This window comes from Amblyomma mixtum, chromosome 2, assembly GCF_055824585.1.
Source record: "Amblyomma mixtum isolate Tamu chromosome 2, ASM5582458v1, whole genome shotgun sequence".
NCBI classification, from domain to species: Eukaryota; Metazoa; Arthropoda; class Arachnida; order Ixodida; family Ixodidae; genus Amblyomma; species Amblyomma mixtum.
Window position 1 is genome coordinate 279507986 of NC_143013.1, and position 24967 is coordinate 279532952.

The 24967-nt window shown below is 43.7% G+C and overlaps 1 protein-coding gene across 2 annotated transcripts in view; it reads right to left on the reverse strand.

Moving 5' to 3' along the window:
• LOC149364134 (uncharacterized) overlaps nucleotides 1-24967 on the reverse strand; it is a 36989-nt gene that overhangs the window by 3408 nt on the left and 8614 nt on the right. The window contains exons 8-16 of one of the 2 annotated variants that reach the window (XM_089574119.1): nucleotides 23489-23648; nucleotides 21383-21483; nucleotides 20249-20371; nucleotides 16328-16414; nucleotides 13179-13658; nucleotides 9942-10062; nucleotides 7770-7945; nucleotides 5436-5543; nucleotides 3190-3442 (exon numbers count right to left, since the gene is read on the reverse strand). In XM_089574119.1, coding sequence (XP_089430245.1) covers nucleotides 3236-3442; nucleotides 5436-5543; nucleotides 7770-7945; nucleotides 9942-10062; nucleotides 13179-13658; nucleotides 16328-16414; nucleotides 20249-20371; nucleotides 21383-21483; nucleotides 23489-23648 — 1563 coding nt within the window. In that variant the 3' untranslated portion in view covers nucleotides 3190-3235. Of the gene's footprint in view, nucleotides 1-3188; nucleotides 3443-5435; nucleotides 5544-7769; nucleotides 7946-9941; nucleotides 10063-13178; nucleotides 13659-16327; nucleotides 16415-20248; nucleotides 20372-21382; nucleotides 21484-23488; nucleotides 23649-24967 lie in introns of those variants that run through there. The other variant, XM_089574120.1, reaches the window with a different exon arrangement.

Here is a 24967-nt window from a genome sequence, read left to right on the forward strand (position 1 = left end):
TACCAGAGAGGTGAAGAATGAGATGTAAACGCACTTTTGGCAAACATAAACGATCCTAACACATAAAGAGCGTGGTGCTTTAAAGAATGCACTCAAGTAACACTCCACAATGGCCAAGGTGCAAGAAAAGCTCTCAGCATTTAGCTCCTAATGACAACGAACCAACACCTTTGCCTTTCGATGAGGGGAGAGGGGGTTAATATACAATGGGCGTTCAGTAAGTTCTGCCTCCTGGCTTGAAAACTTGTCATGAAGTGAAATAAAATAGACAAACATTAGATTTAAATGACAGCTGGAATGTCACCTGCCTCAGAAGTACATTTATTACTGATATAGGTATTAGTTGGAAACTAGTGACTAATGCACGTCCGTGACTGTTGCACAAGTCCCTGTGTACCATTGCAGACAAATGAGGGCAGTTGATGACTTCTCTGTTGGATACGATATACATACCCTTCAGAAGTTCCTACATGTCACCACTACCTCTGTTTTCCCCTTCTTTCCCATGCAAAACCTCCTAAACAAGGGCATTTGATGGTTACTCCAAATAAATAAATAAAGTAGTAGTGCCACACTGCAAAAGCAAATGGATGTGTGCTCAGCATACCCAAACATGGAAACAGGCATGCAAGTACAACTCCGATGCATTGGACAACATTCGGAGCTGGCTGAATGGTGCTCAGTAAGAGTGCTGTTGGATAGTGCTACTCTAGACACTGCAATATCAAAACGCAATGTGCTCCTCGGAAAGAGGACACCACAAACTTTCCTTTGAATGCTTTCATTTCGATTCTTTCAAAAGGTACAGCCTCAGAGAAATAAGCTAAAGAACAGCCACATTTGTGTAGGTTCAGAAAAACGTGAGAGAGATGGGCCATATTTGTGTAACCAACCACATTTCATGGGCAATGACTTCATTATAACTTCCTGCCGGAATAATCTTCGATGTCAAAACCATGTTCCACACAGGGTTGCCGGTGACAAGAGGCAGGATCATGCTTACGACGTGTCATTCATTTAAGGTACCACATAGAACCCCTATCACATGAAGGTTTCACCACTAGGCACCAATGCCTCAGTGCTGCTGAACCCGCCTCATGTGCCAGGAATTTGCACCAAGAAGCATAACAACGTTGTCCACATCGTTTGCCTTCTGTGCAATGAGGTGTATCGACGCTAGAGGTACGCTTCTCTTCAGCCACCTACTGGACTAGAAGAGTGCTCCTGGCTTGGCACTGCTAAACCGAGCATGCTTTGCATCGAAGGCACAGCGGAAGGTAAAGCTTGGGAGCCAGCCACCACTTATCATAAATCGTCTAATTTTGTTACCAGTTCGTCAAAACACAATAATGCCAGATTAAAATGAAGACACAATTGATTTCCGCAAGGCCTTCGGTAGCTAAGCGACAGGAAATGCCAGCGAGGCTAGAGCTGTCTTAGCACTGATGATGGTGACTCATCACAGCTCGTGACTGGCAAGCGCCACTTTGAATGGTTGGCCAAACCATCGTTACTGTAGAGCTCCAAATTGCACTGCTATATGCACAATTCCATCTTGGTTTTTCTTTTTCCAAATAACTTAGGGTGGCGTCTGACGATAAAGTGCCCTACCTGCCTCTTTTATTCGGGTGGTTCCCATCAGCCATTGTATCAATCAGACTCTCACTGCATTACTACCATAAAGCGTCCACTATACTTTTTTAATATACGGACCATCACACAAATGCGGTACACATAATATGGGTTCTATTATAGTCAGAAAGGGACAATAATTGTCCGTTTCTGGACAATCAGCTTATTGTCCGTTGCCTACAAGGTATTTACTAAGGTAATCGCTAATAGAGTCAGGACAACCTTGGACTTTAGTCAACCAAATGATCAGGCAGGCTTTCGTAAAGGATACTCGACAACAGATCACATTCACACTATCAATCAGGTGATAGAGAAATGCGCAGAATATAACCAACCCCTGTATATAGCCTTCATTGATTACGCGAAAGCATTTGACTCAGTGCAAACCTCAGCTGTAATGGAGGCATTGCGGAATCAGGGTGTAGAAGAGTGCTATGTGAAAATAGTGGAAGATATTTATAACGATTGCACAGCTACTATAGTTCTCCATAAAGTCAGCAATAAAATTCCAATACGGAAAGGTGTCAGGCAGGGAGACACGATCTCGCCAATGCTCTTCACTGCCTGCTTACAGGAGGTATTCCGGGGACTGGAATGGGAACAGTTGGGGATGAGAGTTAATGGAGAATACCTGAGTAATTTGCGATTCGCTGATGACATTGCCTTGCTAAGTCACTCAGGACAAGAACTGCAAAGCATGATCAATCAGTTAGACAGGCAGAGCAGAACGGTGGGGCTAAGAATTAACATGCACAAAACCAAAGTAATGTTCAAAAGCCTAACAAGGGAACAGCAGTTCGCCATTGGTAGGGAGGTGCTGGAAGTAGTAAGAGAATATGTCTACTTAGGGCAGGTAGTGACCGCAGATCCGGATCATGAGAGGGAAATAACTAGAAGAATAAGAATGGGGTGGAGCGCATATGGCAGGTTCTCTCAGATCATGAATGGTAGCTTACCAATATCCCTGAAGAGAAAAGTATACAACAGCTGTATCCTACCGGTACTCACCTATGGGGCAGAAACGTGGAGGCTAACAAAGAGGGTTAAGCTTAAGTTAAGAACAACGCAGCGAGCTATGGAAAGGAAAATGATAGGTGTAACGTTAAGAGATCGAAAGCGGGCGGAGTGGGTGAGGGAACAAACGCGGGTTAATGACATCTTAGTTGAAATCAAGAGGAAGAAGTGGGCTTGGGCAGGGCATGTAATGCGAAGGCAAGATAACCGCTGGTCCTTAAGGGTAACGGAGTGGATTCCAAGAGAAAGCAAACGTAGCAGGGGACGGCAGAAAGTTAGGTGGGCGGATGAGATTAAGAAGTTTGCGGGGATACAGTGGCGGCAACTGTCAAAGGACAGGGTTAACTGGAGAGACATGGGAGAGGCCTTTGCCCTGCAGTGGGTGTAGTCAGGCTGATGATGATGATGATGATGATAGTCAGAAAAACTGATTGGAGAAATGCTGCTTTTGTGTAAGGGCCAGACATCATCAAAATTTCAGAAACAAAGTGCAGCCCTTACAGAAGTGCATATGTATAGGCAGCTTCATCACTGTGAATATACCTTGTTTGTCATGGTATGGGTGCACCCAGCTTTTCATCAGCTCACATTAGCTGATGGATGCCCTGAAGCGGGGACGAGAAAGGGTGCTGCCGCTACGCTGCGGGTTTCTCAGGCTCTTGGAGATGCCAACGTAGTTCATCCAGGCATCAAAAAGGGCGTCGGCAGCTCGGGTGCTCGGAGTTGTTGCAGCGCAGACTTGCTTCCGCAGCTTCACAGCATCGTCCAGAAGCCTCAAGCCATAACTATATGTGCCCTGCACCAAAGAAAGACAGAAACATAAAGAAGCAGTGAAGTTATTAGCTTGCCTAAAGTGATGCCAACCAGCTAAAAAAAAACTAGATTTATTATACACCGTAAAGGCCTAGCAAAAGAAAAAGAAAAGCCTTGCAGCGTACACTCCCAGCCTTGAATCAAGGCAATTGCTGCACTGATTGCACAAACAAATGCTTTCAGTTAAGCGCAATACACCTAGGTTAGAAGGAAGTTATTTCATAATTATCTAATCTTTTAAAGCCAAGTATTAAAGCATACCGAGGCCATTCAATGTGTGTTACGGCCTGCAGGATGTTTTATTTGACAGTTCTTTACTAGCTTTACTCTGGCATCAAAGTTTATCAAATTTATGTCAAATGCATTTGCATGCCAGCAGGCAAAAATTTAATTCTTAAAATGCTGCCACAGTTCGTGATGTCTGTTGTTCCAATTGACTCTTGCCTAAATAACGATCTGGCAACTTACTAGCTAAAAGGAGCAAAGCTGACTGATCCATGCAAGTCTATGATGTATGAAAGTAGCGCAAAATGAAATATAGATGTACAACGAGTCATCAGCGCTGGCTGGTTCACGAAAGGATTAACACAATAATGATGCCACACATGACTGCATCTCAGTTGCCACTGATCACACACAAATAGCTGCAGTAACCTATGAGTGATTGGACGGATCTAAGGCTGAGGGGAAATGTGCTCTGCATCACGATCTGGATCAAGGCCTCCAGTTTGGATTTAGTTGCCCAAATTGACTGTTGGTAGAGGGTAGAGTGGCTGTCGGGATGGCCATACGCAAGCTGGCAGCTTTGCATACATGTGTGGAGTTCTCTACATTTCCCTATGAAATAGGGCAAGCAGATAGGATGACGGCGAAAGTGATGACAACACAATGACCACGGAATTAGGCTAAAAATTATGAGGATGCTTATGTCACCTTAAGAGCAGAATGTGACAGCATTAGAACTGCTGCAGCAGAATTAGTTGGGAGTGAGTCTGTATTCCCCGCAGCTGTAGAGACATTTATAGTACGTTGTGGATCCATGACAACTGGAGCTGCCCGATGCACACCTAAACTCCATGATGAGCAGCTGCATATTGATGCAGGGGTCGCTGCAGTCGTCGGGAACATATTCCAACCTGCCTGTCTCGCCGTTGTGCGTTCCCCTCTTGTTTTTCAGTTTTTCATTTTCGTGCTGTGGTCATGTGACCTAGTGACGTCATCAGCCTCTCAACCAATGAGCGTCTTTTGCGACTAACGCAGGACGTGAAACCGCACAATGGGAAGTCGAATGCTATAGCATTAATACAGCTAGTGCAGTAATAATGAACAGAAAAAGCCTGACAATCCAGTGCATGTCAGTTTTCTTTGCCAATCGTTGCTTTGCACAGGTTCCATACACTATGGTATTAGCATTTACCACTTCGGGGTTAGTGCTATGAAGCGGCACCATTACCAGTGCATCGCAGAACAAGTTAGACCAGAGCCAAAACCAGCCTGTTGTGCTGTTTTGCTGAAGAAAATGATTTAACACCACTAAATACTGCCGAGTCTCCACAATTTAAACCCAAAGGGGAGAAAAATATGCTTAAATTAAATGGCGCTCAACACAAATGAAGCTCCTTAATTAAATTTAATGTTGATTAGACCAAGGCATCCGTTTGAAAAACCTTAAAAGTGGAATGCAACAGCATTAAATTTTACATTTTTCACAGCCTCTGTTACAACTTAAGTGCGTGCCTGCATCAGTTTCTTTAAAATTGTTGTTCCATTAATTACCAGAAGGTATCAGGTATGCTGTGACGGTGCTGAAATTTGCATACCTATATCACATTTTTCTTCTGATTTTTGATGAAGTCATCATTTCTGACAATACTCGTAAAAAATGCATTCATGCACAGTACTGCTCCTCAGTCATGCCAGGGAGGGCACAGCAGAAGAGCAGACAGAAGCAAGGGGCGTTCCCGCATACTACTCACACGAGCCAATTCGTCCATCCTGTTGTGTTCTGCCACGGTCAGACTGTAGCCATTCTGCCCAAACTTGGGCTGCAGGCGAATGGTGAGCTTGTCGAGCCATTTGACCAGCTGCAATGACAGTTGCAACTATTACATTAAACTTGAAGAGCAAACAAATAGAAATGGATACTTCAACATGGAGAGAATACAAAGCTCAAACAAACCTTGCAACAAACGTAATTTGTTCCTGCCATAAGCCTTTCTCTCAAAATGCCTGTTGCTGCATGCACAGGTGTGACATAATAAATGGAGCATGCTATTCCGAGCTGAGAGCAGTCACGCCTCCTCTATTGGAATTGAAGGAACATTGTTTGTCCATAAGAAAGTACATCAATGTTCACAACAAGCATGCATGTACCATTGCTAGAAATTTCAATTATTCAACATGTGAAAAATATTAAGAGAGAATTGAGTACTCCGTTTACTTTTTACCAAACCTGTAAACCTGCTATCATAAGTTTGTGGAATCTTATTCTGGCAAAGAAGTAAATTTTTTTTTTTTTTGTGCCCAGGTTACATTGCGTAAAAGGAAGGTGAAATGGTTTTTTGAGAACTCGAGGTTATTCAATGACTCAAATCTATGAAGTTTCTAGGTAAAGCATGCAAAGTAGTTTTGTGGCTGCATTTAAAATGATGACGTAATCACCAATTACAACCGTGATGTTGTTCAGGCTTCTCCTCACTGCATGGGAGGAGTGTAGGGAAACTAGTGGTGATGTCACTGTTGACGAAATCTCACATGTCCGCTGCCTTCGTTTCGATGTTCCCAAGCGTCTTCTGATGCCATCAAACAATGCTTTGTGAGCTTCACCTTCTACAGCACTCATTTTCTTTCTTGAAACAACCGTTTCTTCTCTGGAAACTTGGCACCGCCATACGTGATATCATCATTGAGGCCTCTGCCTGTCGCTGTGCACTGCTGAGAAGCCTGAACGCTGACACCGCTTTAGTAGGTGATTACTTTACCATTTCAAATGCTAGCACAAAAAGATTTCACATGCTTTATCTGCAAATTTCACACATTCAGCCTGTTTAAACTCATCAAATTCCAAAATCTCTTCAGTTGCCCTTTAAGATTTAATGGTGCACTGTGTAGTTCACACACTTAGAAGTGGGCTTCACATACCTATTCTAAGCTGTGTGAAAAGATGGCAATGAAATTAATTTTCTTCCTTAATATAATATTTTTATCTGTGGGTGTAAAAATACCTTGCTCAGTGAGTGGCATGAAGGCCATAGAACTGGACGGTGACAAGCCCCTGTGTTACAATGCCAATTAGATCGTAATATAAAAATTCACAACATCCCCCACAAGAAGCAAAATCAGGCACTACAAAGTGCCATCAGCAAGTCAAAAGTGCATTTTAGAGGCCTCGTTGTAAAAACGAAACTGCATCTTGCTGCTCAATCACGCAGTAAGTCCTGCCTCCTGAACATTAGTGACCATTCTTGGCAACATATGAACAAGTTGTTGTCGTACATGCAGAGCTGTCAGAAAACTGTGCGCAGATACCAGTACCGAAGAAAGCTGTGACAGCAATGCAAATTTTCTGTGCACTTGAAATGGATTCCTGCCTTAACCGTGCGACATTGTTGGTGCTGCAGTCGATGAGCATGTCCGACATAATACTAAAACGAAACGAAAGCCTTTACATCTCCTACATTCTATCGCGCTCTGCTCGGGACAATGCGTCGAATTCATGCTCAGTGGACAAATGCATCACCTCCGGTGACCAGTTCCTCAATGCTGCGTTGCAACTGTGATACACAACGAGGCATGCCGGTCACCTTAGCTAAATGCTTGCAGTTCCGAGCGTCTGCTGATCAACCAAAATGGCGCTGTTTGCTTTTTGTTCTTATTTTCCATTTCCTAAGTTGGGGGCTGACTTGCACGACACAACAACCAATACAGGAGTAAATACGGCGTAGTCCACCCTTGTCTGCGTACAATATTTTATTATAACATGAGGGGTGACTTTCACTTCAATTTTCGGCAAAAGAACTTCTGTTAGATTCGAGTAAATACGGTAGTTTTCATATTATGTATACAGTAGCAATGACACAGCTGAATGCGGTGATGGACTAGTAGATGTATTTCAATTTGAACGAGACAGAAAGCACTATTTACTCGTATATAGGTCACAAAAAAAACAGGACAGGCTTGACAAAATCTTGCCCTGATTGCCTTCCGATCATCTGTGCCACTATTGTCCTGTCTGTTTTGTGACTATCCGAACAGTGCAAAAATGTCTGATTCAAATTTGAAAACAGCAAAAAGGGTGGCAGAGGGCTCACCTGGAGGGCGTTCTCCTCGCAGCAGAGGAACTGGCCTGCCTGGATGAGTGCCTGCTTGCGGGTTGCCAGCAGTCCCTTGACGTGCATCACCTGCTCCCGAACGAGCCAGAAAACCTCGCCATCCGTGTTTTCGCCATGGCTATCAAAGGTGTCCCGCAGGGCTTGCAACTGGCTGTCTGTTGGCAAACAGAAACGAGACAAAGGAGCAAAATACTATGGCTAAAAGTGTGATCACAATGAATTTGTAACAGCAATCGGCTGCACCTACTTACAAAGATATCACAAAAATATCGCACATACAAACAAAATATATAACACAAAAATAGAACACGCAGCCACTATTCTCAATTATTCTTTGTAGAGAAGTTTATTACAGAGACCGACCAGTGGCCAAAACATGTCGTGTTTATGGTGGAAGTAAAAAGATCGTACTTCATATCGAAAGAATTGAGCACTACAATGCTGAAGAAACAAGGATGTAGTATTCTAATGTGGCATTGAAAATTGCATAAAACAAACTGAAGAGCCATGTTGTGGTGAAACCCCGCCATTATCAGTGTAGTGTACCACATGGCCACATCTCTGTAAAATATGACTAGTTTTAAATGCAGAGTATTTTTTTCTTTTAGGAGTGCTCCTCAAGTTTTAATAAACTCTATGCTCTCTCAAGTGTGCTTTTGATAAAAAGCAACGCACCCTTGCATGAGTAGTAGTAGTAGTGAAAACATTTATTTTCTTTTTTTTTTTTTAAAGGAAGAGTTAGGAAGTAGGGGGATGGGGATAGATAGATGTGGAGCTTCAGTGGTCGGTATTCCCTAGTCCAGGATCCCGTTGGCCTCCGCCGCTGCCTTGGCCCTCGTCACCAGCATAAGCTGTGTGCTCGGGTCGGAGTCAGCCAGGAGGGCCTCCCACTGCTCTAGACTAGGGCTATTTACCTTTGGTAGTAAAGGGCTTTTTTCGCAGCCCCAGGTGGCGTGGTACGTTGTGGCGTAGCCCCCACACCACACGCACTCTTTCGCGTATCTGTTCGGCCACATTTTGTGATACATGGCTCTGCTTGGGTAGGTGTCTGTTTGCAGTCGTCTGAGCGTGGTGGCCTGCTCTCTTGCATGAGAAATGACCAAAAATTTGTTGAGCCACAGTGCCAAGGGTAATCGCATTTTCAAAATTCTACAAACTGATATGGCAATTGCTAATTGTCAGCTAAATATCTCTGATTGTAACCAGGTGCCCATCTGTAATAGTTAAAAAGTTAAATATTAGAATTTACTTAAGCGGCTTACTGGTTAACAAGAATCACCTCTTTTCTGACATCTGCCAACACTGGTATTATTTGTATCATTGTATTCACTCACATAATTTGCACACTTTTCTTCTTTAAATTAAGACTTTAAAAACGGGGTGCAAAAATTACGTGGATTTTGTGAACACGTCCTAAAATACTCTACAAAGGTCACATTGCGCAATACATACTGTATATTGCCCCCTATACGTCGACCCCCAACTCATACCCCTAGCAGGCCAAGAAAAAAAAGTTCACTCCAAATACAAGACACCTACCCCCTCCCGCCCCGCTCCACGTTATATAGTTCACCACAGGATGGCATGACGACAAGTGCGCAGTTAAAAGCAATAAATGAGCAACGAAACAGTCATGAAGCGAGCAGTCATTGGAAAATGAAGGTAACAGGTGACAAAACGGTGCTCTCGCATGCAGCCCGGTTAACTAGCGGCAAACCAAACAGCAAATGGTTCGGATATTTCAGATTCTGGCGCATGCTGGAGGTTACCAGAAGCTTGCTTTCGCAACTGTTTATCTGGGAAGGCAACCGCCAACCTGAGCGAGCCGGGTAAACGGTGCACAATTCATCACCTCGCCACTCGCATCTTCTGCAGCCGCGTCGATCTTCTCAAGCCTGTCATAGGTCTGGCACAGCAGAGAGCATAAAATATGCGAGTAAAGGATTCTTTTTTTTTTAATAAATCCAGGTAATTAAGCAGGGGTGAGCAAATTATGCAAGTAAATACGATACCTTGGCAGAAAATTCACCTTTCTACCTCGAAAAGCCTATTTTTAAAAATTAAGGGCGGGCTTCGTTGAAACAAATGGCATATACTAACCACTTAACAAATATGCTGGAACAGTTACAGTAAATATGCAGAGATGCTTACCTATCATCAGTTCCGTTTCCTGAAGTTCTGTGAGAAGCTTGTCGACTTGGACAGTTGTCGTGATGGGATCGTCGCAAGAAGCCTTCAGGCGTGACTCTGTGGTGCTGACCAACTCCAGAAACTGCAAACAGCGAATTAATACAAAGACAGGATGCAACGATGTTATGAGACATGAATGAATGAATGAATGAATGAATGAATGAATGAATGAATGAATGAATGAATGAATGAATGAACTTTTATTGAGGCACAGGAAGGAGTGTTCATGGAAGGGACATGGGGAAGAAGAGGGACCACCAGATGGAGTAATATAGTTCAGTTCCAACTCATAGGGCTGCAAGTCGGAAAAGGGTGAGTAAACCACTAAGTGGGATGAGGAGTCCCTCGTATAAGACCACTTCATCGACCATAGGCAGCAAGGTCTGCCTTAATGCTGCAGAGGCTGAAAGGCATTGGGATTTGTGGGTGTGGTATGTTTGGTTGCCATGGTGTCCCTGTCTCGGTCAAAGAAGGAGTAGTGCTATTTCAGGAGAAACAATTAAGGAAACAGTACAGGCATTTTGGTAATCTACACTCATGTGAGACTGGCAACAAAGATCATGCGTGATGTAGCCGCCCGAGCCATTTGTGAGGAATGTTAAAGGAGTAAGCAGCTTGTTATCGTACTTACTCGAATCTAGGCCAGCCTTGATTCTAAGTCAACACCCAAAATTTGAAGGATAAATATATAAAAAGAAACTTTTCTCAAATGTAAGCCAGCCATAAAAACAATTGAAAATGACCACAGGAACAGCATCCAACCACATTTATTTCCACGAACCTGTTTCCGCTCACTCATCCTCGTCATCGCTGACCTCCCTATTAAACTGTGCTTTTCGTACAGTGAACAATCTTCTGTGCCATCAAATGCATAGGAAATGCTGCACTTTTAGAATGAGCGTGCAACCAAGCTTTCCGCAGTGTCATCCCAGGCTGCAGCGATCCAGCTAGCTTCAACTCGTAGTGACGCACGCTTGATGGGGCCTGCTGGAATTAGCTCGCGTGTTTCTTTCACTGGTTCCATGGAATGCCTTGCTCTCTTGCCAGATCTCTTGCTTTGGCCTGTAGCACTTCTGTGGTGACTTGAAGTGCCGCTGACCTCCGCGATTTCACGAACTCTGCCAGTGCCGATTCCGCTTCGGCAAGGCAACCTTTCTTCGGGCCTGTGAAGGCCCTCCTCGTTGCGGCAAAAGCGAAAAGTCATCAAGCATGCAACGACAAAATCCTCGAATCTAAGGCAATGTAAAAGCTTCCTACCTCATGTTAAAAAAAAACTGTTGTACTAGATTCAAATAAATATGGTAATCAAAATTTGGTCTGCCCGAAGGAGCTTGGAGGTGTCAGTCGGGGCAAATAATGTACACGGTCTTCAATAAAGGTAAGGTGCTATAGGTTCTAAACCTCAGTTACCCCATCAAACTTGCCAGCTGCTTACTTTGTTATGTTGAGTTTATTGGCTGGCAAGCAACTAAGGCTATCAAATGCCAAACACTGGGTTATGTGCTGGTCGCTTGCTTGGGGTTTTTCGTTTCAACATTTTTCAGGCACAGAGATTTCACAGTGCTTCCTTCCGAGCAGATCAGGTTATCACGCTAACATATATTTATTTATTTTATTTTTATTTATTGGTACATACTGTCAATCCCATATGGGATTATAACAGGAAGGGCATAAGTTGAACAGTCTAAAGCACAATAAGGCAAGCAAGCATAATACAAAGGTAAACACAGCGTATATGGTACTATGCTATACGCAGCTTCATGGCTGCATTAAATTCTGCCATATGTAGGAGAAGCTAAGAAATGAGACTACTGCATTATTTTTATTTTCCGGTAAGGCACACAACAGACAAGAACAACAGAAACATGATACACACAGAGGAGCTTTGAAGAAGCTAAGACTATCACCCTTGCTATTGCCCTCAACTTCTTCCGTGGCTATGTCATCAACCGTGTGAAAAAAGCGACAGTGGATGATGCTGTGACCTGGTCATCATTCCGGGCAGGCTGACATCTATTTTTCAGCCACTGGTTGTGGCGCTGAACAAGCCATCCAAAGACCGCATCGGTGCATTCTACAATGAATGGCACCAGCAGGAAAGCCCGAAGACACCACCAGGGTGGCAGAAATGCGCTTCTTTGAGCAAAGTGGTGCTATGGGTCAATGATGCCTGGTATGGGCTGCCAGCCAACATGGTCTATGCAATTTTCTCTTTGCGGCATCTCGGCACCGCTTCCGAGAGCAGCAGCAGTGGCTCACAAGGTGGCGATGATCGCGACTGCATCCTTTTCACAAGTGACGACGAGCAGCAAGATATGCCTCGTGGACAAATAAATGTTTCTTTGCAAGACTCAGTCTTCTGAAAAACCTATCGGCAAGCTAGGGCCGCAGGATGAGGTAGTGTTGGCCTATATTCGAAGGCAAACTATTTTGTGACCAGACAGGGTTGTGGGAAGAGGGGTGCACTTATAACTGGCAATCTGCAGTAGTACAGGGTCTTCTGTATGTCTTTTTCTGGTATGCTATGTTTCATGGAATCAAATGTGCATGAATTCCTACAGAAATGGACTGTTCACGACAAGGAGGAACCAGACATACAGGTACGTGGGGTTTAATGTCTTGAAGCTGCTCGTCGGCTAACAGGGACACCAAAATGGAGGGCTCCAAATTAAGTTAGCCACCTGAAGTTCTTTAATGTGCTACGATATTGCAGAGAACATGGTGGTTTTTGCATTCTGCCTAAATCGAAATGAGGGATCAAAATGAGATTTGATTCCATGACCTTGAGTTTAGCAGCTGAATGCCAAAGCCGCTGCGAAGGCTTAATATAAAATCAAGACCAACTGGTTTCTTTTTCACACAGTAGGATCCAAAACATCTCAGTGATATTATCTTATCAGTCCAGTGAAATAGTAAGAAATGGGCTGCATGGCATGGCTCCTTGCTAAAAGATATAAACCAGCCAAAGTGGGCACTGTATCAAAAAAAATCCCAGGGAAGCTAGCATTCTAGTCATGTGTTTCCGATTATCACGAGCACAGAAAGCATCATCACAGAACACAGTTAAATCTCGTTTTAAAAGTAACGTTTCCTAAGTTTTGCAAATTAAAAATGAGTTATCACTGTCCCCGATATTACTACATGACCAATCTCTTTCTTGATTCAACAAACTTAAAATAAACTTCACTAGAATCTTACCTGTTGCAACTCGTGGTCCAGTGTTGGTGAGAGTCCCTGTGTTCCTGCCTGCTGGGACTTGTGATCCATTGTTGGTGATAGTCCCTGGGTTCTGGCCTGCTGGGACTTATGATCCATTGTTGGCGAGAGTCCCTGGGCTCGTGCCTGGTGGTACTCATGGTCCAGTGTTGGTGAGAGTACTCGGGTTCTTGCCTGCTGGAACTTGTGGTCTTGCGTTGGAGAGAGTCCGTGGGCTTTTACCTGGTGGAACTCATTGTCCAATGTTGGTGAGAGTCCCCGGCTTCCTCCCAGCTGCGAGTCGCGGTCCAGTGTTGGTGACAGTCCCTCCGTCCTGCTTCGGCCCCTGAACTGGGAGGTGAGGCCCTCGCATGCCAGGTCGAGCCTGTTCATAGCGGCACAGATGGTGTCTGCCTCTGAGGGCAGCTCTTTGCACAGGCTGGCCGACCACTGCCGCAGCTTGGAGTAACGGGCAAAGATCTCCTGCAAGACAAGATAACAGTGACGAGTGGGGTACCAGCAGGCACTCACTAACGCTTTTAATAAAGCTGTGATCTGCCCATACGGGTTTTCTGAATCTTCAATCAAAAACAAGACCATGCAGACACATGAACCCTAAACTGATGCCCAAATTCAATTACCATTGTGTGTGGGCAAGGACAGCACTTTTACTGCAATTTTGGTGGGACGCGGCCTTTAGATGAAAGTGGCGTTTTTCAGTTCAGTTGTCAAGCTATAGTCTCCGGAAATTATTTTATTGTCCCATAGAGTCTGGTGCTACAGTTGGCACCTAACTACTTATCTGGTGCCTGTATGAGACTGCGACCCTTGCACGCATACTAGTATATGCGGATGACCAGATGCGCTGTGAAAGTTGTCTGTAAAAAAAAAAAAAATGGCTGAGGCTTAGCTAAGGTTAAGCCTAGTCAGATGCGAAGCATATTGATGGCTAGGCTTGGTAATACATGGCTTTCCTTGGGTGACGTTCATCCCGCTCTTCATCGGTCTCTGTGGCACGCTGAAGCTTTCGCTTCTCGTTCAAATCAGCCCTGCTTCTAGGCGGCATCCCAACACCTGGCCGCCTCGTAAGTGCCCGGAGAGCGAGGCAAGCTCAGCTTTATACTGCTGCTGTAGCGTCACGTGGTCAGCTGCAGCGCCCCTGATGTGGAGCCTCCACCGCCGCAGCCGACCGCGCGAGCCAGCAGCCCATCTCTCCTCTGCTGTGACGTCATGTTGTCACGTGGTCAGCCGCCGCGCCCCTGATGTGGAGCCTCCACAGCCGCGGCCGACCGCGCGAGCCAGCAGCCCATCTCTCCTCTGCTGTGACGTCATGTTGTCACGTGGTGTCACGTGGTCACGCTCAAGGTCAATGATAGCTCCACCGCTGCGCTCGACGGGCTGTAGTGTAGCTCTAGTAATATGCTTCGCATAATAATGATTAGTCCCAAAATAAAGTGGGCAAAGCGAAGGTAGGGGTTGAAGCGTGCACGGATTTAGGTGCTTGGGGAGCACAAAAAGCATTCCAAGGATCCCAACGGTTCCATAAAGCCCAGTCTGAGAACTCATGACCTATCCTCAAAGCTTGAGAAATCGATAAATATGACTTTTAGGACACGCTACCTTTGTTACTGATACTTGTGCGTGCCTTACGTTTATTTTTTTCCCAGAGGCAAGAACAAAAAGAACCGCCATTAATTTAGCCCACTTAATTAAAACTCCCGGCTTATGAAGAGTATTAAAAATTGGCTAAACTAAGCTATAGCTCAGTTAAAACATTTGGTGGGAGCCATCATTAGTCACAAATCTCACAGGGCAGTGGCAACTGCTACAAGCTGACAGTTCCTATGCTCTCACTTGCTACGTGTCCCTCCTAGCATGAACCTCATCCGAGAAGGCAGCTGAAGGCCCACCCTTTTTGTATTGTTGCCGGCACTGCTCTCAATGCTTGTGCGGCCTTCGTTGCCCACAGTACCTCGGAAATCGTGGAGTAGTGCTTTCCACGAGTCTCCCTTCTTTCTGGATTTCTGCTTCTTGCTGCTTTCCCCGCAGCTCCACATTCAATTTAGTTCTTTTTCTCCTTCCACAATGGCATCCCTTCATTTTTGTCTCCATTCTTCTCTTCCTTCTTTCTTCCGTCTCTTTCGGCCCCTTGAATCAGTGCCGAATTCTACGGACTTCGGCCATGGGACAGCTCAAGGTGGGCTCCTGGTAACGGCCCTTGCCACAAAAGAATCCCATTATCTCGAACTGCCCATAAATCAAACTAATTTCCCGTTCCCTTTGAGTATAAAGTATCGAGAGATAGCTAGTATATCCAGGATGGGATGGCTCCCCTTTTTTGGTGTGGTGCAAGTGTCAAAGACACTTCCAAGGACTTCGGGGCCAATCGCATGCTGACAGTGTCCAGTGGCACAAAAGGCGATTGCCCCTATGCAAACTCCACAGCTTTTGTGGCCCGAATGTTGGCTGCAACACATTTATTTACTGACACTAATGTAGGGCTCACTCAACTGGAGCCAGATTTCAACTGGCATCATAACATGCAAGTGCAAGAAAGAAAAAGGGTGACAAATGAGCCATCCATGAAGTGTAAATGTGGCCATTATCACTAACTAAAGTGTTTCTGGTACGAAAAAAGGTAACGTGAGTTCTAGACACCGAACAGTGCTCGCCAACTGGTTAACCCAGGCTTAATGAGTACACATTTCTTTTAGAACAAGCTGAAAAAGGGGCCTTACTATCATTCTCGAGAAAAAATTAGAAAACCTTAGAACTTGAATGCGCCTAGTATTCAGGCTGACTGAATAGATGCATTAAAAAGATTGCTGAAAACAGTAGGCTTTTGGCTTTTATGGTTTTTATGGCCTTTTATGGACAAAAAAATCCAAGCTAATGGGCTTTCTTACAAAGAAGCCACAAAACATAAAACTTGCTTTTGCATGCCAAACTGAACAGCACTCACAAAATGTATTTCATAGTTAGTGAATTTTCTAGGTATGAACTTCGGTTGCAAAAAAAAAAAAGGGGGCGGGGGGCACTCGACTTCTCTTGTACCCTACTTGGTCACTTAAACAGGCAGTGGCCAAATTAATACGAAGAAACAAAATACTACGTGCATACTCCATTCCTGTCAGTTCATTAAATATACTCACCATTGCTGTGGCATTGGCTCGCTCTAGGTCAAAATATTCTTGAGAATGCCTCAGATTACTCTCTTCATTGGTTGTCCAGTCAATAAGCTGTTCCAATGAAAAAAAAAGAGGAAAAACAAACAAAAGCAACATGAGAAAGCAATCACTTGGCAATTGCTTAACAAAGCCAAAATCTTACCAAGAAAACAACATTAAAATGAACAATAATAATAATAATCATAATAACAATACTAATGCTTTATTGCCAGATTCTTTTACTTATATACAAAATTATTTTTGCTGACAATACTGGGCATTAAATGTAGTTTCTGCTTATTGAATATGAACACTATGTATATACTCGTCACAATTATTACTACAAGAAAACCTCACTAACAATTAAGTGTCCAGCCTAAAAATAATTCTGGAATTACTTCATGTTATCAATGCGTTACACAAAATTCCCACCACGCATTACAGGGCAACATTAGGGTTCTTCAAGGTTCATCTATTAACTAAGGAACATGTAACGTAAGCTCTCATCTCAATCCTGATCATTTCCACCAAATTGAGTACCATTTCGGGCTTTTGTTTCCGCAAAAATCAAGTTGCCAATTTTTTTTACCAAGGTTCAGCCAATTTCTAGTCACTGCTGCATTTTCAACATCACCAATATTGACCACCCTTTGACAAGCAATTCCTGCTTGCTGCACAAATACTGTCATGTTTGTCTTTGGACATTTCAGGCATTTCACGGGACATGTTATCGCTTGATGTTGCTATTTCAGCCATCCAAGGTGCGTATGGGAGTTCTGCCAACAATGGTTGCGGCATACCCACTGTGTCAGGTGAAGCAATTGTCTCTGGCCACATAGGCAAGTTTCAATTTCGGTTTAGTTTTTGTTTTAAAGTTTTTTTACTTTTTAAAACATGGTTTGCTGTAACAAAGAGCGTGGACTTGAATGAAAATGACATGGTCTTCAAGTAAACAACCAAGGAGATTAGAAAAACCACACTTAAAAAATTCAGGTAGGTATAGGAAGCAACAGTCAACAACATTAGCACTGTTCTAAGAAGAAGCCCTGTTATCATTGCTAAGCTATGGTGGTTTTAATTTTCAGGATGCTGTCCGCATGCTTCGCCAAGCTTTCATGAAACCTTTCTTTTTTTTTTTCATGCGCAAGATACAACAGATATGGTTGCCACTTAGTACAGCTGAGCACTTCATAAGCACTCTCAGCTTCAGATTAGTACCACAACTGTAAAAAAGGCGCATGTTCTAAGACAGAGATACAGTAAAAGGAGGTCCCATGGCCAAAATACAAAAGTAGATCATCTTGTCAGTACCAACACAATCTTTTCCCGTCTCTACTATTATTATTTACAGTAAGCAGCAGTGATGAAAATCCCCAAACCAACAACATAATAAATAAAAAGATACAACTACTGATGAAGCAAGTTTAACGGAGACTTAAAAAACTTAGTGTTTAATAATTCTGTAACATCTAATGGTAGTAAAGTTCCCGATGATGGTACTGAAAAGCTGACTAAAAATTTACTATAGACACCTGAAAAGGCCAACTTTTTGTTACCAGTCAATGCACTGAGCAACTAAACTGAACTGGTATCCCATATTAGGCTCACATAATGGCATTTCAAGACAGGTGCAAAGGGTGAAGTAAAGTTTATCTTTTGTGTACTTCTGATGGGAGTGGGTGCTTCCTGGCTGCTAAGTAGGTTAAGTGCCTGCTTTCCATGGCAACCATCACAAAGAGCAGATAAATGAGCCCCCCCCCCCCCCCCCCCCCCCCCCCCCTCCTTCTTTGTGATAAGCTCTGTTTTCGTATCGATTGTCAAGCATACAGGCAGGAAGGCAATGACCGATAAAAATATGCAATGCACACAACACGTGCTTTTTGCTATTCGATTCTGGACAGACTCTGTCATCATAGTTTGAATGCATGCACAGCTGTCAGGAGTAAAGATCACAAAGGCTAAATGATCTCACTAAATGCAGACTGACACAAAACACTTGCTTCCAGACCAAAGGAACTCTCAGGTAAAAAATAAACAACCAAACCAAGAAAACGGAATGTTTCACACCTGTTAGCCACATTTAATGAATCTGTACATGCAACTCGTGAGCTTGTTCACTTTTAGTTTGAATAAGTACTCAAGGAACACTTTCAGAGCAGCTTTTTCAACACGCTGGACAAGGTGAAATTATTCACACTTTATGCACTGTTTTGTAATATAAAACTGCCAAAATTAAAGCTTTCGTAAAGGCTGATAACCTCAGGATGGTATTAAGAAAGTCAGCTGCATCATAGACGGCATAGAAAGTCCTTACCAGGTCAAAATTAAACAAGCAGAGCCCAGAACTTTCAGCACTTGCCAACAAATGCCCATAATTTCAAGAAGTAGTGTAAAGCGCATTCGCAAGGCATTGTCTTGCAAATCCGCTACAGTAGACTTCCGTTAAGACAAACTTGGTTAAGACGAATTTTCGGATAAGATGAACAAATTTGCCTGGTTTCCTATAGGTCTCAATGTAGAAAAAAACCCGCTTAAGACGAACTTTTGCAACAACCACGAACCATGGTGACCCCGTGTAACGGCACTCACGGGGAGTCCGTGCAGCATTAAGCAAGGAAAAAATTATACAAAATGCTTCTATGCAGAAAGAGCACCCCCCCCCCCCCCCCCCCCCCCCCATCAGGAAGCCATCTTGCGAGAGTCGTTGTCATGGGGGGAAGCTCTCTTGCCGGTGCGGAAAAAGCAGGGCACTATCGCGTAGACTCTAGTGCAGGTCTCTGCCATAAAGTCTCAGCATTGTAGCCTCCCACAGACTAAAAGGCACATATGCGCGTAAGGAATGAGATAAGAGAGAGATACAAGGTTGCCTGCTGAGCACCTTTGAAGCACGCGGAGCAGGATGGAAAAAAAATCAGAAGAAAACATATAAATAGCAGCCACAGTGGTATGCAGTGAGAAAACGAAACAGGCAAAAAAAAAGAAAAGGAAACTATACCAAAGCCATTTTAAAGTAGGATAACGTGAGTGTGCTTCATGCCCTCAGTCTTCAGCTCACTTCACGTACCGTGCAATAAATGCTCTATTAAGGCGGAAGCCTTTAATGCCTCATCGTTGTAAGCAGAAGTTGTCGACAGAAATGTCACGCTTTTCAATTGGTCGAAATGGTCGTGACGTCACACTGCGCGCATTTCAAACGGGGCCAATTGTACTGGATAGTAACCATGCAACCAATTAAAGGGATCGTATAGTGATGCTCCAAATAAGTGGGACTGAGTTAAGTTAATTGCTCAATTACCCAAATAGCCCAATTAACCTTTCTAGTCAGGCCACATATATAAATAAAACCGAGAAGGAATCCGGTCGAGTTCAGGAATCGAACCAGGGTCGCCGTAGTGCGAGACGAGCGCGGTAACCACTCCGCCATGCCAGCAGGATGGTTTGGAATGAACAAAGGCGCGGTGTCTTCGTTCACTCCCATCTTCCTCCCTTCCCTTAAAGCGAGGCTCAGGTGTCATATGCGAGACAGATACATTTCCTTTCCTCAAAAACTAATTTACCAGCAAGCAAGACAAGAGCCGAACGGGCGATGGCGTTCTGTGGACTCCCTGGCAGCGTTGCAAGACGCTATCGCGTTCCACACTCAGAGGCGAAGCTTAACATCGTAACCACACATCAGTGACACTAGCAGCAACGCCGCCCTCAAGGCTTTCGCCTCTCCGCGCTTTAGGTCAACAAATCACCCCCTTAATTTTTGCGATTCTCCTCTCTCTGAAAGCACCTCACGCAGCAAAAGGTGCGAAATGTTTTGTGTTTGAGCAAAACTACAGGTGGCAGGGTGTATTGCACTATGCTAGCTATCACTCGGAGGAGTCGAAAGTGAATGTGCAAGTGGGGGGAGCACTCAACTGAGTCCACTTCGGAGAAGAAGCCCTCGAGAAGCTGGGCACTCTTGAGCACCTCCAACTCTTTGGACCACTCTTCCTGGAAGGACTGCTGCAGCTCCAGTGCCGTGTCCAGAGCAGTCTTCACCTGAATGCAAAAGGAGTTCGAAAAAAGGCACTGTAAAAATATACTAGCACATACACGATGGTTCCAAATTGATGCATACAATGCACTAACCTGTGAACATCCTCTGACTGCAAGTTTTCAATATTAGGCTTTTAAATCATGCCTGAAACTAACATACCTAACATATCTGTGACAGCAAATGATTAACAGACCATAGAAAATGTGAAAAATTTTAAGAACTACATTTTTGACTTCACCTGATAGCCAGTGTGCAATGAGAGGTGCACTGTGCCCATTCCACAGAAAATATCTGGCAGCATTATAATTTTACACTGCACACTTGGCTTGCAAGGAATTTGACTTTTTTTTTTTTGCAGCTCTCAAGACCTGTACACTATTGCTGCCCACTGTGCACTCCTTTGCAGTAGGCAAACACAACGATGAGTTTTAGCTAATGGGTTTTGAATGAGAAAAATTATTTCTCTGAAAAGAATGAAGAATGGCATGTTTAAATGGGTGGAACTATGCAATATCTATAGAAAAGTCACAACATTGCAAATTTTTTTTTTTTTGCAGTGAGCCGTTGTCAATGAATACATGTGCAAGCAATTTGCTGGTTTTGTTGGTTTACTGGTGTTTAAGTCCCAAAGCAACTCAGGCTATGAGGGACGCCGTAGTGAAAGGCTCCGAAAATTTCGACCACCTGGGGTTCCTTAACGTGCACTAACATCACACAGTACACGGGCGTCTAAAATTTCACCTTCATCGAAATTTGGCCACCACGGCCGGGATCGAACTCTCATCTTTCGGGCCAGCAGCCGAGCGCCGTAACCACTGAGCCACCAAGAAGCAAGCCCTTTGCAATATTAATTTTGCATCATTAAGGCTGCTTCATTTATCACCTCATCATGCAGGTCGGTTAGGCATGGTCATGAAAATGCACTGAACCCATGAACAAATTGGAATAGAACAAAAAATTTGTCTATATAGACAAAAGAAGAAGAGGCATGTATTTCCTTTAACCCCCCTCACCTTGCGATATGCACTGGCTCTCTCCTTGGCCATCCTCTGGCCACAGTGAGACTTGAAGCCGAACTCCCCATCAACCTGAAGGCTGTCCAGCAGTCTCTGGCCTGCATTTGGTGACAAGCGGTACAACAGGCACACTGGTGAGGGCCCTCAGATCAAGCATATCGAAGTTCATTCAGTTCAGGGTATCCATACGACTCTTTTCCAGTTTTAATAAATCACTGCAAGCTGAACGTTAAAGTGAGTTTTTCTTTCTTTTTTTACAGAGCATGCGTAAGATGGCCTCTAAGAAAGTTGGCGGAAAAATTGTATGCGAAGCTGTTGCTGCTAAGCGTGAAGACTCATAAGAAGGCAAGAAAAGTTATTGCACGTATCGGGGGAAGAGAGAGCGAAATGAATGCTGTTGTAAATTAGGCCCCATACACAGTCACTCTCTCTGAAGGACTGCATAATCAGAGTATTAGTATAGTGTTAAAAAAAAATGGAGGACATTTCACAAACAGTCTTCCAAAGAGACCAGCTACATGGAGCCTGAGAATGAGCGCTACAGTCTACTCTTATCTGCGTGAGTGAAGCCATGCACATTTTAATTAAATTTTAAACATCAATGCCGCCAGAAAGTTGTCTTTTGTTTTTCTTGTTGCCATATTCTGGAATGCAAACATAGCAGGAGGTGGTAGAGAGATTATCGGCATAAGGCACGCACAGATGGCACAAGGCAGGGATGGTGGGTGATCGATAGGAAAGGCTAGAGCGTAGTAGAAGCAGAGGCAGTGGAAAAAATGAATGATACAGCAAATAGGCGGCGTGAAGCCGGCTATTTGTCATCTGTCATTTGCCTTCTGTCTAATGTCATTTGTTAACAGTAGCCCTGTCATAGAGCTAATGATGCCAGTGTGTTACTCCCAAATAGATGCGAAGGTGACATTATGTTGCCCTCTCTACCCCTGCTATAGTTGCTTTAGTAGCCCTGAATCTTTGAGGTCATTTGCAGCCTTGAATGGTCGAAAAAGCGGCGGTCTAGGACAACAACTTCTCAGTGTGCGAAGGTGAGCTGCACTGTTTTCTTATGGAAGAACAATCTCAAGGTGCTGTTGCTTTCAGTGAACTTCCTTGGAAAGAAGAATACGGTATGCAGTAATTTGATAATTAAATAATGCGCTTCAGGCTTTCTTACTGCATGTTGCACACCGACAGGCTTCACACAGCATTGGAATTTAAGGGGGGACACTGGTCTTGAAAAAAAATTTTTATTAATGAAGTCACAGTTACAAAATCTTCAGGGAATATGTATTTTTGTGTGCTGATTCTAAATATGTCATTTAATACCATGTAAAACAATTCCTTGAGCACTTATGCAGTCTTTATGCTAGTAGTTTGCGGAGAGTTTTGAAGAAAATTTGCTGCGGGAAACTCGCTGACATGTATGCCATTGGGTTCTCTTGACACCAAGGAATGCAATAGGGCTGAAATTGTCTTCCTGCCTATTATAGAACTTAGGTTATAGAGTTTTGAAGTTGTCGCTTCAGAAATGAGAAGGAAAGTGTGTATTCCTGTTTCTGAAGTGGCAGCTTCAGTACCCTATTACTCAAGTTCTATGAGAGCCAGGATGACAATTTTACCCTTATTGTATTCCTTGGTGTCAAGAGAACCCAATGGCATACATTTCAGCGAGTTTCCTGAAGCAAATTTTCTTCAAAACTCTCCGCAAAATACTTGCATAAAAAGAGCATAAGTGCTCAACGAATTGTTTTACATGAAATTAAATGACATATCTAAAATCAGCGCACAAAAATACATGTGCCCTGAAAATTTCATAACTATGACTAAATTAATAAAATTTTCTTTTCAAGACCAGTGTCCCCCCTTAAGCATGTCACCACCTGGCAGCTTTCTACACATAGTGCCTCACACGAAGTCTGCCCCTTTTTCCAACTATCCCTATATCTGGCACACTACGGGAGAGGTCTTCGTCATGCAGTGGACATCACCAAGGTGATGATGATCAGGTTATCTGTGCTTTTTCAGCCAAATACATTCACAAGGCAGCATTTGTCAGTGGTTCAGTGAAGGAACATGCAATCTCAGTCCACACACGTGTACACATACCACTGTGGATTGTTCGGGCAATCACCTCCACCATGGTGGGGCCAATTTCCAGGGGTATCCGAGGGGGTCCAGCGCCTCCTAGCTGGCCTCGGCAGGCACTCAGCGCTCCATCCGTGTGCTTCACCAGAAGCTGCACCTCCTTCACATACTTCTCTACTGCCTGCATGGCACAAACAGTCAGCGAAATGACGAAGCCTTGGTTAGCAAAGACCCATGTACAACACTTTTATTATGCAAAATTAACTTATTATTCATTTGCACATGCGTTGCATTGTATAATTGTGCATTGTTATGATGTCGTATTGTGATGCAAGGTGAGAGTTCATATTTTACAATGTCTGCAGCATTTTGTTGAATTGTCTCGATGACTGCGGTGCAAGCTATAAATTACAATGATTAGGCATGTGCGAATATTCAACACTTTCGAATACTCGGTCGAAAAGTAAAGTATTTGATATTCTATTCGATACGGATGTTTGGTATTAGAAATCTCAAAGTATTCATCTTGAGCGAATATTCTGTCTAAACGCTTACTTTGTGTTGTTCTGGCTCTGTCTACTTCCTATGGGATGAGACTGTGGCATGCACAGCAGCTAAAGGCAACAGCCATGCAATGACGCATTTTAAATTCAGGCCAGCAGTCAGATGCAAGCGGTGATCAAAGGCAATAAAATCGTACAACTTCCATGCTTTCCACTCATGTGTGGCCGGTTTGGCTAGGCCAGAAACTGAATGGCTGACAGTCCTGTAGTTTCTATCTCCCTGCGATGCACACCTCGGAGGTAACCAGAAGTTTGCTTTCGTGCTACCTACTCGTCGTTCGGGAAGTAACTGCCAGTGTGAGTGAGCTGGGTATAAGGCGTGCAGTACGCATTTTTTAATGGAACTGATTTCTCTACAAGTTGACGATTTCTGTTTTTCTTCTTTAACACATAGAGCACCAGAAATCATGGTGTTAGTGGGCACTGGCATCGGAAGCACGATATACTCATCGCTCGGCTGAGCTGACCCAGACCCTGTGAACAGGCTGGATTCTTGTGTGGGTCAAATTCCTCGGTTTCGGGGAGCCAATTTTGCAAAAGGTTGACATGCTTCATTCGGTGCGACAAAGCTTCAACGCACTCTTTTTTATCATGTAACGGATTTGCACGTTCAAAGTATCTGAAATACCCTTTTCGAAATCATTGGATGAAAATTACAATTCGTTTCCAATTTGGTTCAAACAAAAAAAAACACTATTTGCACAAGCCTTACAATGATGCATAAAAATGCAGCCCAGCAACGAACTATGGTCAAATGGATTTTACTGCATACTCTGCTTGGTAATTTTGTTGTTATGGACTTTGCTCTTGGTACCACAGGCCCAAATAATCCCATTTATGGTTTGTTTTCAAGTTCGCTATAGTACTTACACTGTAGCAAAGTGGATATCAAGTGCATGTGACATTAGGCCAATGGCTGCTAAATCAACAGTTCGTA